The 16,572-nt window shown below is 38.7% G+C and overlaps 3 protein-coding genes across 3 annotated transcripts; 1 reads left to right on the top strand and 2 right to left on the bottom strand.

Annotated features, from left to right (window-relative positions):
• Positions 1–3,453: 3,453 nt before the first annotated feature.
• LOC110680483 (U3 small nucleolar ribonucleoprotein protein IMP4-like) lies at positions 3,454–4,553 on the bottom strand. The gene has a single exon (XM_021856288.1). The coding sequence runs from the start codon at positions 4,427–4,429 to the stop codon at positions 3,488–3,490; it is 942 nt and encodes a 313-aa protein (XP_021711980.1). The 5' UTR covers positions 4,430–4,553; the 3' UTR covers positions 3,454–3,487.
• A 4,968-nt stretch (positions 4,554–9,521) lies between these two features.
• On the top strand, positions 9,522–10,572 carry LOC110680484 (NADPH-dependent diflavin oxidoreductase 1-like). Its single transcript, XM_021856289.1, has 2 exons — positions 9,522–10,009; positions 10,074–10,572. The coding sequence occupies exons 1-2, from the start codon at positions 9,524–9,526 to the stop codon at positions 10,503–10,505; spliced, it is 918 nt and encodes a 305-aa protein (XP_021711981.1). The 5' UTR covers positions 9,522–9,523; the 3' UTR covers positions 10,506–10,572.
• On the bottom strand, positions 10,482–13,677 carry LOC110680482 (THO complex subunit 3-like). Its single transcript, XM_021856287.1, has 2 exons — positions 13,344–13,677; positions 10,482–11,340 (listed from the first exon to the last, which is right to left on the bottom strand). Exons 1-2 carry the CDS (start codon positions 13,530–13,532, stop codon positions 10,561–10,563), a joined length of 969 nt encoding a protein of 322 aa, XP_021711979.1. The 5' UTR covers positions 13,533–13,677; the 3' UTR covers positions 10,482–10,560.
• Positions 13,678–16,572: the final 2,895 nt, after the last annotated feature.

Genomic DNA, 16,572 nt, shown 5'->3' on the forward strand with positions numbered 1-16,572 from the left:
ATGAAGTTGATCAGTGGGGAGAAGTTGATCAATTCCCGTACCCACATGTACATATAAAACTGCCAAGGGAGCTATGATCCGTTTTCAATTAGGGGTAAGTGAAAGGTACCAGTTATGGGACATAGTGGTTTCCTATTTCGCCATACGTGATTATTTGAATGTCTTCAAATTTCGAAAAATTTGTGTGCTGTAGTAGTAGTAGTTAGATTTAAGGTATAACTTGATGTTAAGGTGAAGATAAATCGAAGCCAAACCTCAAATTTTCAAGAGCACAATTTAGAGAACCGAACATCCGTTTGAGCTGAAAACTTAATCGATTTTTTTTACCACCAGCTAGTAACCAATTTATTAAGTTTTCAGCTTAAGCGGATGTTTAGTTGTTCAGATTTGTGCTCTTGAAAATTTGAAGATTGGCTTCGATTCATCTTCACCTTAAAGCATTCAAAAAGGTTTGAAAATGTGAAAGTTATCAAAATTTCACATATGGCTAAATAGGGAAACTTTATGGCCATAATGGTACACTTTCCCTACCACAATTTCTATGATACCGCATTACCTGATAGCTGCTCTTGATGTTTCTAATTTTGGTTTGCCATTAAAGATAAGTAGGGTCGATGTACCAATAGCCGCATAGCTAAAACAAAAAAATCGTATAAAATCCGTTATTTTTCATTATTCGTCATTATTTTTTCATCACCTGAAAGCTTTTTATCTTGGTTTTGTGGGAAAAATATGAAACTACGAAAACTCAAATGTTTGCATTTATTATCGCGTGTGCCACTATAGGAATACATGTGCCTATAGTAGCACTATTTCTAATTTCTGTTCCTATAGTAGCACTAGCATCCCGGCGTTGGCAAAATACTTATCAAAACCGTATGTTTACAAAACTTTTATATTTTACCTACAAAGTGTGGATCAAAAGCTTTCATTTGATGTAAAAAAAGTTCTTAATTCATCAATTATTTTGTAAAATAAAAAATAGTTTCTTTCAGTAGTGCTACTATGGGAACAATAGGTTTACTATAGGCACAAGGGAGCTCAAATTTTAAGTAAAACTAATTATTTAAATCATTTTTTGAACAAAATCAAGCTGTGTATCAATGGTACTTAGATAAATAGCTCCTGACCTTCATGTCAAAAAATGTTTTGAAAAGGTTTATAGCAAAACGGCCGTAAAAAGCCACTAGTGCGACAAATAGGGGACTGTCCACTAAGGGAACACCGACCCTATACCATGGAAAAAACAGATTTTTAAAGAAATGTTTCATTCGTACTACTCCAAACATTCGACTATTGCCAAGGCTTTATAAAAAAACCATTTAAATAAACTGTTTCATATATAAGAGATATGTTCTATGAACCCAGTTTTGAATTTTGCATTGAGGATAAAAATTCATTTTCATGTTCTTTTTGTGAGCGGATTGCTAATTTTAAAGTAAATTGCATACTTTTAGGCGTTTTTATGAGACGTATTCTGTAATTCACAAAATACAATTTCATAATTGACCGATTTATAAACAAGTTGTAAGATTTTTGGAACTTGATTCAGAATCAGTAACCCCGAATTTATTAAATAACATATTTCTTCATTCTATGAAACCTATCGCAATGATTGATCAACTCCACCCCGGAATAGAAAATCCCATTTTTTGATTTCTCAAAAATGTTTTTATTGTTCCGATAACATTTTGAATAAAATTTGTTTGTAGAATTCGATAAACATCCAACCAGTACAGGTTTTAAAAATACATTTGTGGATGATAATACATGCATCCTATTAGGGATTAACAGAACCGCCCAAAACTTCACCCCATTTTACGGTACGTTTCTGGATGTCCATAAATCTGAATCCCATTTTGAGGGAAAGGTTATTTTTTCTTTCAGATCAAATAACATATTTATTTCTTAAAACTGGAATTATTTTTTAAAATTTGGAAAAACCTGGAAATATCAGGGAATTTCAAATTCTGCAAATGAGTAGACACCCTGTTCTGGAAATCCATCCGAAATTATTATTTCAATCCTTCTGATATTTTCCCCGAAATTCTTCCGTGAATGCCTTTGAAACTTCTTCGAATATTCCTCTGAGATTCTTCCAGAAACATGTCTTAGATTACTACGATTCATCTGGAATACTCTCGGAAAGACGCCTGAGACTATCACCCTCATTCTTGTTTACGGCGTATCCAACTTTCGATCGAATCCTATCCGTTCGAATCCACGGTCCATTTGATTTTGCTGGCGTAAACGGGAATGCAAAACGGTTTTCGATCGTAAGAGCATTCGAACGTAAACAAGAATAGGGGTGTATAATAAAAAAAAATCTATTCTTTCATTTCAATTTCTTCCGTGCAAATTCTTGGGATTATTTCAGAAATGCCTCTGGGATTCTTTTGTAAATCTCAATGGAATTTTTCCAGAAATCCCTGTGGAATACTTCCGAACATCCTGTTAAGAAACACCCAGATGTCTTTCGGGGATATTTTTGAAAAACTCTTTTTATAGAAATCCCTCCGAAATTTTTAAAGAACTTTCTCTGAAATTCATCCAAAAATTCCTCTGAAATTGTTTAGAAATTCTCCTATCACTCTTCAAGAAATCCTTCTTATATTCTTGCAGAAATCATGATTTATTGTTTCAAGATAATTTTGAATATCCGTTTGGAATTTTTCCGGAAATTCCTTCGCGATTCTTGAGATTTTTTTCTAAGATTCTATGAAAAAAAAAACTCTCTGTGATTCTTCTAAGCCCCAAGGGAAATTCCGAAAAAAATACTAGGTAAATTACAAAGAAAAGTACAAAGTAATTTCCAAACGAAATTCCGAAGGGAATTCCAAAGGAAATTTCAAAGAAAATTCCAAAGAAAACTCCGAAGGGAATTCCGTAGAAAATTCCAAAGGAAGCCCGAAAATAAATTCAATTGAAAATTCCAAAGAAAGTCCCAAAATAAATTTCGAAAAAAATTGCAAAGTGAATCAAAAAGAAAATTTCGAAGGAAGCTTTAAAAGAAATTCCAAAGGAAATTAAAAAAAAAAGACAACGTAAATTCCAAAGAAAAGTACTAGGTAAATTCCAAAGGAAATTCCGACAGAAATTACAAACTAAATTCCGAAGAAAACTTCAAAGTAAGATCCAAAAGGAAATCCGAAGAATGCTCCAGAAGAAATTCCGTTTAAATTTCCGAAGAAATCTTCAAAGGTGATTTTAAAGGATATTCCGTAAGAAATAAAAAAAAATCCAAAAGAAATTACGAAAGAATTCTTTTTGAAGGAATTTTTCGAAGAAACTTGTATCACATTGCTTGTATCATGATACAACTCCGTAGTCTGAATAAGGCCGTAAGCGTTGTAACCATTCAGATCAGATAATGTTCTTGTAAAAAATTGGGATCTCCTCAGCAGATAGTGGGACCCAACGGGCTTTCGGAGTTAAATGTTCACAAGCAACGCATTAATTTTACAAAGAACTTTTTATTGCTATACGCCTATAATTGTACATCATCATCCTGTTGCCAACCGTCGTCATCCGAAAGAAATCGTCGTTTGGCGGCCGTGTTCATGTAAGGTCGATAAACCCATTCGGTGTCCGCCGCGTCCAGCTCATCCAGCGTTCCCAACTTGATCTGGTACAGCTTCAGCATAAATCTGGGTCCCACCTCGGTCAGTACCATTTCCCGGTCCACCGTCTTGAACGTATGATGGCGGAAGCTAATGTAGTCATCGTGATTGGCAAATGTCATCACTCGCTTCGAATCCTCCTTGGGAACCGGAAACAAATACTTCAAAACGGACATTGTTCTCTCGGCAAGCTTGGTCTTAAAGTTGTGGAAGATCAAATGTGGTTTCTGCTCACTCATTGGTCCAATTTCGGGAATGTCGTGACGCATTACGACCCCTGACAGATTGAAGGAAGCCGTTGGTCCATAAGGAAGATGGCAGATTATAAGGTTATCTGGAACACCCCGATGTTCGTGAACCACTATGAAGTCCGTCACGTTATTCGCCCGGCAAGCGTGGATCAGCTGCTTCATTTCAAAGTTACCGCGATTCATTCGTTGTGCGTTTGGGAAGAGCAATCTCAATTCTTTGACGAATTGCTTTAGCTTTGCGGACGGATCTCGCGATGTGGTGATCATAATTTTTGGATCCTCGCAGCCAGCATATCGGTATTCGTCGTCCTGTGAATCGGCCGTATTGGCACCTCCACTGATTCCTCCGATTTCCGCCGCACGTTTTGGCCCTTCGTCGTTCCATTTGAGCTTGTCTTGCAGCATCAACGCATCCTTCTTCAGGTCGCCATGAATCGGCGTGTGATCTTCCAGAGACTTCTTGATTTTCGATTTTTTATCCTGCAGGGTTTTATGTTTACTCTCTACGGCTTTCCGGTAGAGGTACTCCCGGCGGAGACGGGCTTGCCTTCGAAGCATTGTTCTGATTTTACACTTTTTTTTTTAGCGAAAATTAACACAGAAATCGAAATCTAAACGCGGCACGTTTGGCAAACTTTGAAAACACGCTTTGTTGTTTTCCAAATTTTAATGACGTTTCTGATGACTGCAAACTGCCAAGGGGCTGCAAAATTGTGAATTTTACTTTGGCTGATGTAATTCAATATGACTAAACACTCTGACACATTTCTACTTAGCTACTGGATTAGACTGCTCGCACGGCTCGCACTATCAAAACCATCAGACAAAACCGACGCACAGTGTGGGTCCAAGGAGCCAAAGTTCAAACAAAATAAGTAAACTTTCCAGAACGCACAGTGGACTAGATTTAAAAAAATCCGCTATTTTAGTATTTTAGCCATGTCGTTTTGAAACATGATTTAGGGTCGAACTCTATTTTGGACATTGTTACAATTTGTTGGTTCTTATGGATCAAAGTTCTAACATAATATAATTACTGTTTTTCATACATTTTGAGGATAACAACTTTTTCAAAAAACTAACGTTTAGGCAAGAGGAATCTTCTTCAATCAATTCCTTAAGCCTGATTCGCTGCTGACAAGTAATTTCTTGGCCCATCTTGATGCATGGGAAATGGATTACCTGCTTTGCTTTTGTCTACAGTTGATCAGCACTGTAGGCTGACCAGAAGCTAACAAGATTAAAACGGGACAGATGAAGAACAAAAACAGGACTTTTCAGAAACTATGGAATTCACGAAATTTGCTCGTGATTGCGAAAATTAGAAAACGCCATAAACTAGGTACTAATGCAAAATATGTATGTTTTTTTGCTCTTTTATTGAGGGATTTTCTACCGTAGGCGGGTTCATCCCCAACAATATTTATGTATGTAAATCGCAGCAATGTGGGAATTGCCTGGAAAATGCAGTGTTAACTTCGCAGCTTTAAAATTAAAAATATTTAAAATTTGTTTGACTTTTTCATGTTGTTTTATAATAATTATGTTTTTTTTTTCTTATATGAAGTTCCCGCTAAGAGTTCGATTATGGGTATCTGTATTAAAAGTTAACATTTTCATGAACTTTCTGGTCACAACTAAAGGACGTACAATTATATAAATCTTAAATAAGTAGAGTGCAAACATTTGAAAATAGCGCAGAATTCTTCTTCGTCTCTAGTAATAATCATCCACATTTATATTTTTACTTTAGTCTTCCTGAAGTTAAAAACTAGAAATATTTTTAATTATTGCTTAGTTGAGTAGTTTCATTTAAGAGCATCAGTCAAAAACTTGTTACATTTCTGAATAGATTGAAGTTTTAGACATAAAACCTTTTTCTTCTCACCCAAAAAAAAAATTAAGCAACAATGATTTTATGACGATGATTCATAAAGTAAATCGAAATAAGATTTTGAGGTTTAATAGATCTGTATAAATTAAAATGGAATGGTGTTTGTATGTCATGAGATGGCTTGAGAACAGGCTATCAGATTTTGTAAATTCTCTTTTAGTTATATTCCTGAAGAACTCCGGCAATTTTGTGTGTATTAAAAGCTCAGGATATTCACCTCTGAAATCGAAAAACAAGAGTGATCGGAACTGTCATTTTTTATAGGACGTTTCATGGCGTTTTTCAACAGCTTGCTCGATAAAAAGACGAGCTTTGTCGGGATCTAGTTAAAAAATCTTATCAATTCCAAACAAATCATTCTTAATAGCATGATAAGCAATGTTCATCAAAATGCGTTTGAGTATGATTTGTTTTAAGTTTTTTGTCAGTACTTGGAAGCAAATCGAAAATAGATTTAACTAAATCTTAGGCTTCATAAGTTATAGAACATAATTCCTCAGACCTCATGACCAATATATCAAAAATATTTTCATTATACCATACATATGTTTAAGCTCACGCTTCTGCTGACGACAGATTCGTAAAATTTATCTCATTCAAAAAAAAAAAAAAAACAGACCTTCCTCATGAAAATTGCTCACAAATTTGCGAGAAATAAGCATGTCAAAATATTCTCTTTGGGAACGACTACAAAATTATCGGAAAAGTATGTTGTCTACAAATACTATAAAACTACCTTCTTAAAAAACAGCCCAACAAACATTTTTAAATAAGAGCTGAACAAATCACTCTCCAGCATATTTCAGATAATTAAACTATTATTCAGCTACTAATGTTACATGGGAGATGGATAAGTTTAGAAACTCTCAACAATACTTTGAAACCGTGCTATTCCATATGTTAAGCCTGTTCTTCATTTCCAAAATTACGGGACAAATTTAGCATTTTCAATAAAACGACATCCCGTTAAGATCGTCAAAAAGGTCTTGTCCCGTCAAATACGGGACGTATGGTCAGCCTAATCAGCAGAAGTTTTTTCATTTTATTTTGTATGGGGAAAGGCATCATACTTCAAATATCTTGTAAAATCGAAACAATATTTGGCGTGATAGCCATCATCAATACGCACAACCGGTACCAAATGTTTTTTCGAAAATAGTTCTCAATCCCAATCTGTCTTTCCATCAGGTGCATTATTCGTCGATTCGGTTGCTCGTACAGTTCAAGGGCTTCTGACCTGCCTTTACCTTGAACACAACGAACTGAGTATTCTCATCATTGATCCCTGTCAATGTCAACGAATCGGCCAACAAATCTTGCCATGCATCGAAATCCAATCGCGAGATATCTTCACCATCCACAGTTGGTTTGCACTCTGGTACACAAATCGATGAGACGGACATCTGATTCATTGAAGAAACAAAACGGGAGACTTCGATAGAGTCGCTTCGATGTCCGGTCGGATGCTTTGTATTGCTAGGGCCCAAATCATTTTCGAATTCGATGCTGATGACATCTCCACACTCGCTTCTAGCGACTTTAAACTGGTCTGTAGAGAGCGGATCGTTTCTTGAGCTTTGGCTAACTCTGCAGCTAGCATAGCATTGCTGGAATTAGCTTCTGATAGTTCCTGAATTGCAGCGTCCAACTTCGATTTTTTCTTTTTCCTAAAAAAGTATTTGAACTGTGACGTTTGATCTCTAATGATTGCTTAACATATTATCATCGAATGAATAATAATTCTATACTTTGAAGTCGATGAACGATGTAATTTTTTTCATGGCTTACCATTATTTTTTTTTCCATGGTCTACCATTTTCAATTTGTGGTTTTGCGATCTTCAAAATGATTTACCATATCTTTTACCATTTTGTTTCAATTCCTGAAGGCTTATCTTATTCCCTCCCCTTGGTTATGCGACCTTGCCGCGATGGGAGGGCATAATCCATTAGCCCATATGATGGAAACCAAAGGCGTAACCTGTAGTGGTGGTATCACATTTTGGCATTTTTTGCTTAAAGCCGCGTCATAATTCATATGGCATAGACGCAATAATATCTCGGATGTGATCCAACGGACATTCTGCGTCATTGATAGAATTGATGCCCATTTCAAATAATTAATCTATTCGAAGTGGACATTAATACTATTGGTGACGTTCAGTTTGCCTTTTGCTAACCAGAATGATCCGTAGCCACTCTTACTATTAGCTAGCTAGATACATCGTTATCATATACGACGTAGGGAATACTTAGGAACTCTTAGGAAAATGACTAGTAGATTCACTGAGTAGAAGTAAGTGGCGACAATCTTATTTTAATATGGTTTTTACATTGCCATAAAAAGAAATACCTCTTTTGTAACAGTGGTATAAATAATCTAATTCCAGCTTCATTTTCGCAAAATTTGCAAGTAGAAAGTAGGCGTTGTGAAGCATTGCATTTGCCACCGAAAAGTGAATCTTGTAGGAGACTGTAATAGAAGCCTAAGGTAACTTTACTCTTCAATATTCACTATAAAAATGACTATGGAAAGTAAGACGCTGAGATCGATCATTAGGATACACTTGCTAGTTTCGAAAAATTGTTGAACAGACAAGGAAAGCGACTTTTTTCTTTAAGGATATATGAACGTAATGACCAATAAATACTTTTAACAACAAAAAATGAAATTAACTAGAACTACTACTGAACAGCCTAATTTTGTTAAGACTTGACGACACTTGACATTTAAGACTCTAATCTTACGTAAAAGACAATAGTAATCAGAATAGCACTTGAATGACAAATTATTCAAAACCATTTCGACTAGACAGTATTAGTAATGCACTACTATTTCAAACAAATTGTACACTACTATTTCAAACAAATTCTAATGGAGCTGCTGATTTTCATAATGCTTCCTTTTCTCAGAAGCAAGGGAATATGGGTACTTTTCAAAAACTACCACGTCACAATACTAATAAAAAACAGTGTTCATGTGGGCGCCATTGCCTAGTCCGTCTGAGTATTGGTCCTGGTAGAGGGGAAACTTGGCAAAAACCAGACCGAGGGTTCAGCCTTGACAAGTTAAGCTGTCAGGCAGCTCCAACTGAATACCATACAAAAAAAAAAAAAATCCTGAAGGCTTATCTTATTATTGTTTGCCCTCGTCTGTCTGTTAGCTTATCATAATTATTTGCCAGGACGCTCGATTGGCTTATCTCACATTTTTTGCCAACAATTCATCACTATATATTATCTTTCCTGTGTTTTATCTTTTTTTCTATCGCAATCGACTTCAACTTCATTCCATTCAATTCAGTTTTATTTGTTGTTTTATAAATCCAGTAGTAGCAACCATTTTTTGAATCACTTCGGCTGTAGGGATTTTTGAAAGCTTGCCACATTATGCTTTGTATTGAAGTACTTCTTATTGCAAAGTTTCAGACAATTCGGCCGAGAAAAACCCCCCATGCCAGAGTGAATCATGGAAGTGTCCAAGTAGCTCTGCACCCTACTTAATTCTACTTTTTTGATTCTCTATTGAGAGTCTGCTCAGAGGGTTCGAATACATTAAAAAGAGATATTTCAAGATTTTCCCAACGTTTTGACTCAGAATCTTCTGGGGAGAACAAGAACGTTCAAAACAAAATTGAAAATGAAGATAATAATGCTTGAGTTTTATGAAAATTAAGACTATGAGATTGGGGCATAGTAACCTCATGAGGCATGTGATAAATGTTAGCAAAATGTTTTTTATTTATATTATTTTCAGAAATGCCTGTTCCTGCCATTCTTCGAAAACCATTACCCTTGGAACGCATCGCTCAGCAATACTGGGATCTGACGGCCATACCACGTGCTCGTGCCTTTGCTGTTTTGGCTCGGACGTGTCCGAATGATCTGGAGTGCGAAAAACTGAGGGAATTTTCCAGCTATGAAGGCCAGGAAGAGCTCTTCTCATACGCCAACCGACCGAGACGAACCATTTTGGAAGTGCTGCAAGACTTCCCGCATGCCACTGGTGCATTAACTATGGCTGCACTCTTCGAACTCTTTCAACCCATCAAGCCAAGAGCCTTTTCCATTGCATCTTCGGCAGCGAGCGGGAAACTGCAGATTTTGGTAGCTGTTATCGAGTATCGAACGAAGTTAAAGGAACCAAGAAAAGGCTTGTGCTCGAACTGGTTGAAGCGTTTGCAACCCGGACACACGTTGAGAGTATGGACTAGGAAAGGTACTTTCCAACTTCCTACTGACCCAGTGAGTATGAAATAAATGTTATTTTTAATAGTGTACGACTAACGTATTTACATAATTTTTACAGGCAACCCCTATAGTGATGGTAGGTCCGGGAACTGGCTTAGCTCCATTCCGAGCAATCCTGCAAGAAAGGGAGTTGGTTGCCGATCGCCGAAAAGGCGGTCTTTTGGTTTTGTTCTTTGGTTGCCGCAAATCTACCGCCGATTTTCATTGTGAAGAAGACCTACGACGGATGGAAAGTTCAGGACTTTTAACGTTGTTCTGTGCGTTTTCTCGAGACCAAGAGGACAAGGTTTACGTTCAACATTTGATTCGGAAGCAGGGCGATTTGCTGAAAAAAGCTCTAATGGAACAGAACGGAATGTTCCTGCTGTCGGGGAGCTCCAAGAATATGCCCGAGGCTGTGAGGGAAGCTCTAGGAGAAGCGATAGGGAGTTCTCTATATGTGGAAGATATGATGAAAACTGAACGATATCAGGAAGAAACTTGGGCTTAGCACAAGTTACGTTTATGTTGCATCGCGTTAGTTCCTTATGATGAAATACAAACTACTACTCAGTAAACCCCCAGACTTTTAAACTTCCAGCGTCCCTTCGGCGGTCATTGGCATCTTTATCATCACACGCATAAGCCAACATATACTGCTTTGGATGCCATGCAACCGTAAACGTGGCTGCATCAACCGAAATGTCCGCAACTTTCTCTCCGGTTTCGGTATCTCCGATGTCGATTATAAGATCCTCACTAGCTGAAGCTAGCAATCTTCCGTCGTGACTGAAAGAAATCGTTCTCACCGGCCAATCCAGTCGTGAGAACACCCGCAAACAAGCAAGTTCTTCTGCGTCCCACAAAGAAACCAAAGCGTCCGCTGATCCTGTGGCAAAATACTTTCCTGTCGGGTCGAATTCAATACATATGCAGGTGCTCGGATGTGCCTTCAGCACCTGCTGCAGGTTCAGATCCGGATAGTTCAATATGTGAACACATCCTTGGCCATTGGTAAGGAAAAACAAATCGCTGCCATTACTCCAAGCGATCTCGTTCACCTCGAACGAGAACTGTTCCTCGGCCAAGATTTTGTACATCCGAGCATCGATGAACGTGACCAAGTCCTCTTTGTTTCCAACAGCGATCGTATTGCCGTCCGGTGACCAAGTAATATTGATATTCTCACCTTTGGTGTTGATGATCGTTGCACATTTCCCGATCCGGGCATCCCAGATGCGCACAGTCTTATCCCCGCTGGCAGTGCTGAGCAGATCCGGAAGCGAAGCATGCCAGCACAGCTGGTCCACCGAACCGGTATGTCCTCGATAGGTGCTCTCCTTATTCTGGAAGGGTTGGGATAATTATGAGAAAGAGTATTTCTAAATCAAATACAGCGTTGTTACGTCCTAAAACGTCCAAATATTTTGTAAATGTGTAGCGATGAAAAATGGTTCTGCGCATTCGTATCATATCTAACCTTTTAAACATCTAAATTATTTTTTACCCAAAACTGAATATAAACATTTTTGAAACTATATATGTTAGTAGCATATTTCGATAAAGCCTGCAAGGCTTTTTACATTCGAAATTGTTGTTAAAAATATCATACGAAATTTCCTTTGATTTAAATTCAATTTAAAGTGTAAACAAATCTGTAACGAGACACCTTATTGTTTAAATTGTATGTACGATCTAAAATAGATGATGAAATTAGTTTCAATTCAATACAGCAGAGCTAGTCTTACTGAGCGTCTAGTGACCACGAAATAGGTTTTAAAGGCTTATGAATGGGCAAATCAAAAGATTAGTGTTGTTATCTTGGAATATTTATCGACTTCTGACAGCATCCACAGTTGTGACAAATATGCTGTCAGTATTTTTAACTAGAAAAAGTTCAGTAATTTACTCCATGAAATCAAAAAATAATAATAAAAATATCCATAGACAAGAAATTCTAATATAATTCAATCCAGAAGCTTCGTCAGAGCTACAGAAATATGTGTAATTTCTCATTGTTAATGTTTAAGGAAATGGCGTAAATCTTAAAATGTCAAATAGTAAGTAGGTATCTGATGAAATTCTTTGTAACAAATTAAAAGATGTTACTGGTAGAAGTTGAAACAAACAGACGTAACACTTAGAACAAATTGCGATCAAAAACATAGTCAAGAGGACATGTGCGCCAAATGCTAAAACCACTGTTAGGCCGATGAGCCAACAGGTTGCGGAAGTGTGTAAACGTAAAACGCGAACAAAAACGATGCGAGCGCTGCGGGTGGCGGATTGGTCACCTACTATATATTTGAATCGACCGTTAAAAAGGTGGTCAATGGACATTGATGAGAGTGTGACGTCTGTTTGTCTGTGATAAACTTCTGCATTTCAACCATTTCAACGTGTTGTGTTGAGTACCTTGCAGAGTATTCTTTAGAGATAGATTTAGAAATCGCTACCGACTCTCTGCTTAAAATATTGTGTTTCGTCACCTGTAGTTTCCACAGATAGACGTTCTTCAAAAATAAAGACAAAATCACGCTAAAACGTCGACACAATATCCACTTGCTTATCTACATAAATGTCGCTTACAAGAACTTCTAAAAGAAATATTGAATCGCCTCCATGATATGTAATTTTAACTATAATGCATCAATAAAATAATGAAAACGGTCGCTATGAAAAGTACAGATAGCGCTACCGTAGAATTGTACGTTAAACAGAACAGCACTGCCCATAAAGGCATAACTGTCCCATATAGAAAAAGTAGGCATTGAGAATATTGCATTCAAAGTTTGCCTTCTCATACACATAATCATAGTTTTCTAGTACATTTCTACATAATATTCTTTGAACACAACCGCTCATTTTGCTTAATTTCTGTCTTAGTAACACTTACTGTAGTATTTACTCCTCGATCCTCAATTATTTTTCACAGGGGGACGAGCACATTGGACTAAAAATTGCTCCCAGGGTATCATTCAAAGGTAGATTGAAAAATCGCTGCCGACTTTCCGCCTTAAATATTTAGATTTTCCACCTGCAGTTTCGTTGAAAAGCGAACTCAAGATTTTACATACAAGTATCTTTATTAGAGTTGTCCAGTTAAAAAATATTTCTCTCTAAAAAAACATCCGTAATACATAATATTGTTTTTTTTTTTTTGTATAAGTTTCACGGACAAATACGAATATGATTTATTATGTACTTTTTGCTGCAAATAGCGAACGAGTTACCAAAAAGTGACTCGCTACCAGCCCTGTTAACTCTATTTTGATATTATGAAGAATCTGTTCTCTCAAAGGCTAAACGTAGTCGTAACAACCCTGCACATCTCACATACGGCACTTACCAGTCTTTCTCGGTCCAGCGTAAAAATGACCACTGATTTATCGAAAGAACCGGATGCCAGCCGGCGTCCGTCACAGTTCCAACCAACCGAGTGAACTTTGGCGGTATGAGCCTTCGTCGCTTCACGGGTTTTGTTGTGTGTTTTGAAGTATTCCTGCAGTTCTTCGACGTGAGATTTTGTGGCGACCATTATGCCGACGTGGTGAGCAGTACTTGTAATAAATAGGTATGAAACTACAGTGCAATTTTGCAATTTTTTAAAGAAAAATTTGGAATAACGCGTTTGTTGTAAAACTGTTTTGTTGACACGTTACGAGGGGTCCTCAAATACTAGACATGTCTGGTCAAAACGTAATTACCGTCATTGTGAATCACACCCCTTAAAAATGCTACTCAAAAAAATACATGCACGACTTGGCTTCTGCTTTAATGGGGTCATGCACAAATGACGTCACGCTCCAAGGGCGGGGGGGAGGGGGTCAAGCCAAGCGTGACAAGCCTTACAAAAATTCCGGAGGACTCATACAAAAAACGTGACAAAGGGGGGGGGGGGAGGGGGTCAAAAAAGTTGAAATTTAGCGTGACATAATTTGTGTACCATCCCTAAGCTAAGTATGCTGTTTCGCTCAAGAAAAGTAAAGAAATTCCTTGACTGAATGGGTCAAGAAATTTTCTACAGAGAGCCCCCTTTGAAGTGACATTTCTTCTCAACTGCGTACTGCGATCAGAAAAATGTGATTTTCTTGACCATTTCTTGGAAGAAATTTTCCACGCATCGAGATAGGCGATTCCTTTTCCTTCTTCTTGTCAGTAGCAAACCAGCCTTTAAGATTTTTTTGTAATAATACGAAAAGAGCAACGCAAATCGATCATTGCATTCAAACACTAATAAAAAATCAATTTGGATTTTTGTCAATCGACTTTTTTTTTTATATAGTATAGAGATTTTGTGATCCGAGTTTAAAATATGGGATCTTACAGCTCCAGCCGCTGCTGATTCTATTTTGTAGGCACCCATGTTTTTTGTTGGTGCCCATGCGCAAATTTCGAAAAACTTGACGTAAATAAAATGTTTTTAATGTACAGTTAACTCTCCCTTACTCGATATTCCGTATCTCGATATCGAGTTAGAGAACCATAGTAAAAGTTGGTTTTCATGGCTAACTCGATGGTCCCTTGAATAGCAGTTGCACTGGTTTTGTGTTCTGTAACTCGATACCTCCCTAACTCGATGGTCCTTTCAATATCGAGTAAAGCCCCACGCACAATGTGAGCGGCAGCGCGGTACAGCGGCATGACGGCACGCCCATCTTGATCCACACCCCACTTATCAATCCCATGTTGACTAAGTCCTTCTCAACATTGACTCGACAAGCAGAGTGTAGCTCAAGATGGGCCCGCCGTCATGCCGCTGTGCCGCGCTGCCGCTCACATTGTGCGTGGGGCTTAAAGCTAAGTATGCTGTTTCGCTCAAGAATGTTGAGTAACAATTTCAGTACCGGGTACATCAGCACAACCCTACCTGTGTGACAGCCCTGAAGCGGTAAAGCCATGACGTGGCATAACAGAGAACAAAAGCGCGCGACAGCCTTTCGCGCTAAAACTATTCTTTTTTCATTCTGTGTACAACCTTCGTTGAATAAACATCTTTTCATTTTCGTTCTGTAATCGCGTTCTGTTTAATTACTGACCGGCCGAATTCCCTATTCTCAATAGGTTATGGGCTACATTTTCGCGTGTGCCGGGAAGTAGTAGCGTGTTTCGGACGATTTCAAGTGTTTCGTGAAGATGGAGAAGGATTCGGATGCAGTTCGCGTTCCGCTTTTCGACGGGTCGAATTATCCGTCATGGAAGTTCAGGATGCTGGTCTTGCTCGAGGAGCATGAGATGACCGAGTGCATCGAAGAAGAAGTGGCGGATGTGGAAAGGTTGCAAGTTAGTGCAGCGGATAACGAATCTGTGAAAGCAACGAAGTTGGTTGCGTTGGAAGCGCGAAGGAAGAAAGATCGCAAGTGCAAATCCATTCTCATCTCGCGAATCAGTGATAGCCAGTTGGAGTATGTACAAGATCAGCCAACGCCGAGGCAAATTTGGCTGGCCCTCCAGCGTGTGTTTGAAAGAAGAAGTATTGCAAGTCGTTTGCATTTGAAGAAGAAAATGCTCACCCTCCGGCATGAGGGCGGTGATTTGCAAGAGCATTTCTTGAAGTTTGATCGGTTAGTGCGCGAATACAAATCGACCGGTGCGGTGATTGAGGACATTGACGTGGTGTGTCATTTGTTGATCACGCTCGGACCTGAATTTGCGACGGTGGTGACCGCGATAGAAACAATGCCGGAAGATAAATTGACGATTGAATTCGTAAAGTGTCGTTTGCTCGACGAGGAAATAAAGTGCCGTGGCAAAGAATTTGATTCGTTCGGCTTGAAGCGCGAGCCGTCGGCTTTCGCCGGGAAACCGACTGGTGCTGTGAGAAAATGGAAATGTTTTTCGTGCCAAAAAGTCGGACACAAGGCTGCGGAGTGTCCCGAACGGCAGAAGAGGAAGAAAGAAGACAATAAGAAGTCAAGTGCAAATGTTTCCGAAGAGAAAGCGGGTGGAATATGTTTCGCCGCTAGTGGTGGTGTTGTTCGGGAAGAGAAAGTATTGTGGATTGCAGATTCGGGTGCTTCCGAACACATGAGCAACAACAAGAATCTCTTCGAAGAGCTAGTGCCATTGAAGGATCCAGTTCGTGTTGAGCAACCGAAGTGTACGGTCGTTCTTCAATAAATCGGAGCTAAGACCCCTGTTGGTTCGTACCTCGTTAATATCTCGGAGCGCTAGCGCTACGCCTTCCGACGAAAGGATTTCGTGAGTTTAGTGTTATTGGTCAACCTAACCGCGAAGTTTTGCCACCTCTAACCGCGATTTTATTCGCGAGCGGGGTTACCTGTCGTACCAGGCGATCATACGCGTGAAAAGTGTCGGGGTATTGTAAACCACCTGTTTGGGCGACAAAGCGTCCCCACCTTGTGCATGCCGTGTATGTGAACTACGAAGGACCAAGCTACTCCTTAATGCTATAGTGGTTGTGAAGTGCAAGAAGTAGAGTGCAAGAAGACATCTGTAGGCGATAAGCGACGAACTTGATCGCTACTGAGTCACCAGAAGAACATCGTTATAAAAGGTAGGGTCAGATTTTCCAATTCCTAATTTCCAATTCCCTCCGCGCTGGGGTAGGTAGTGGG

The sequence above is a fragment of the Aedes aegypti genome, unplaced genomic scaffold (assembly GCF_002204515.2).
Source record: "Aedes aegypti strain LVP_AGWG unplaced genomic scaffold, AaegL5.0 Primary Assembly AGWG_AaegL5_hic_scaff_1485_PBJ_arrow, whole genome shotgun sequence".
Lineage (NCBI taxonomy): Eukaryota > Metazoa > Arthropoda > Insecta > Diptera > Culicidae > Aedes > Aedes aegypti.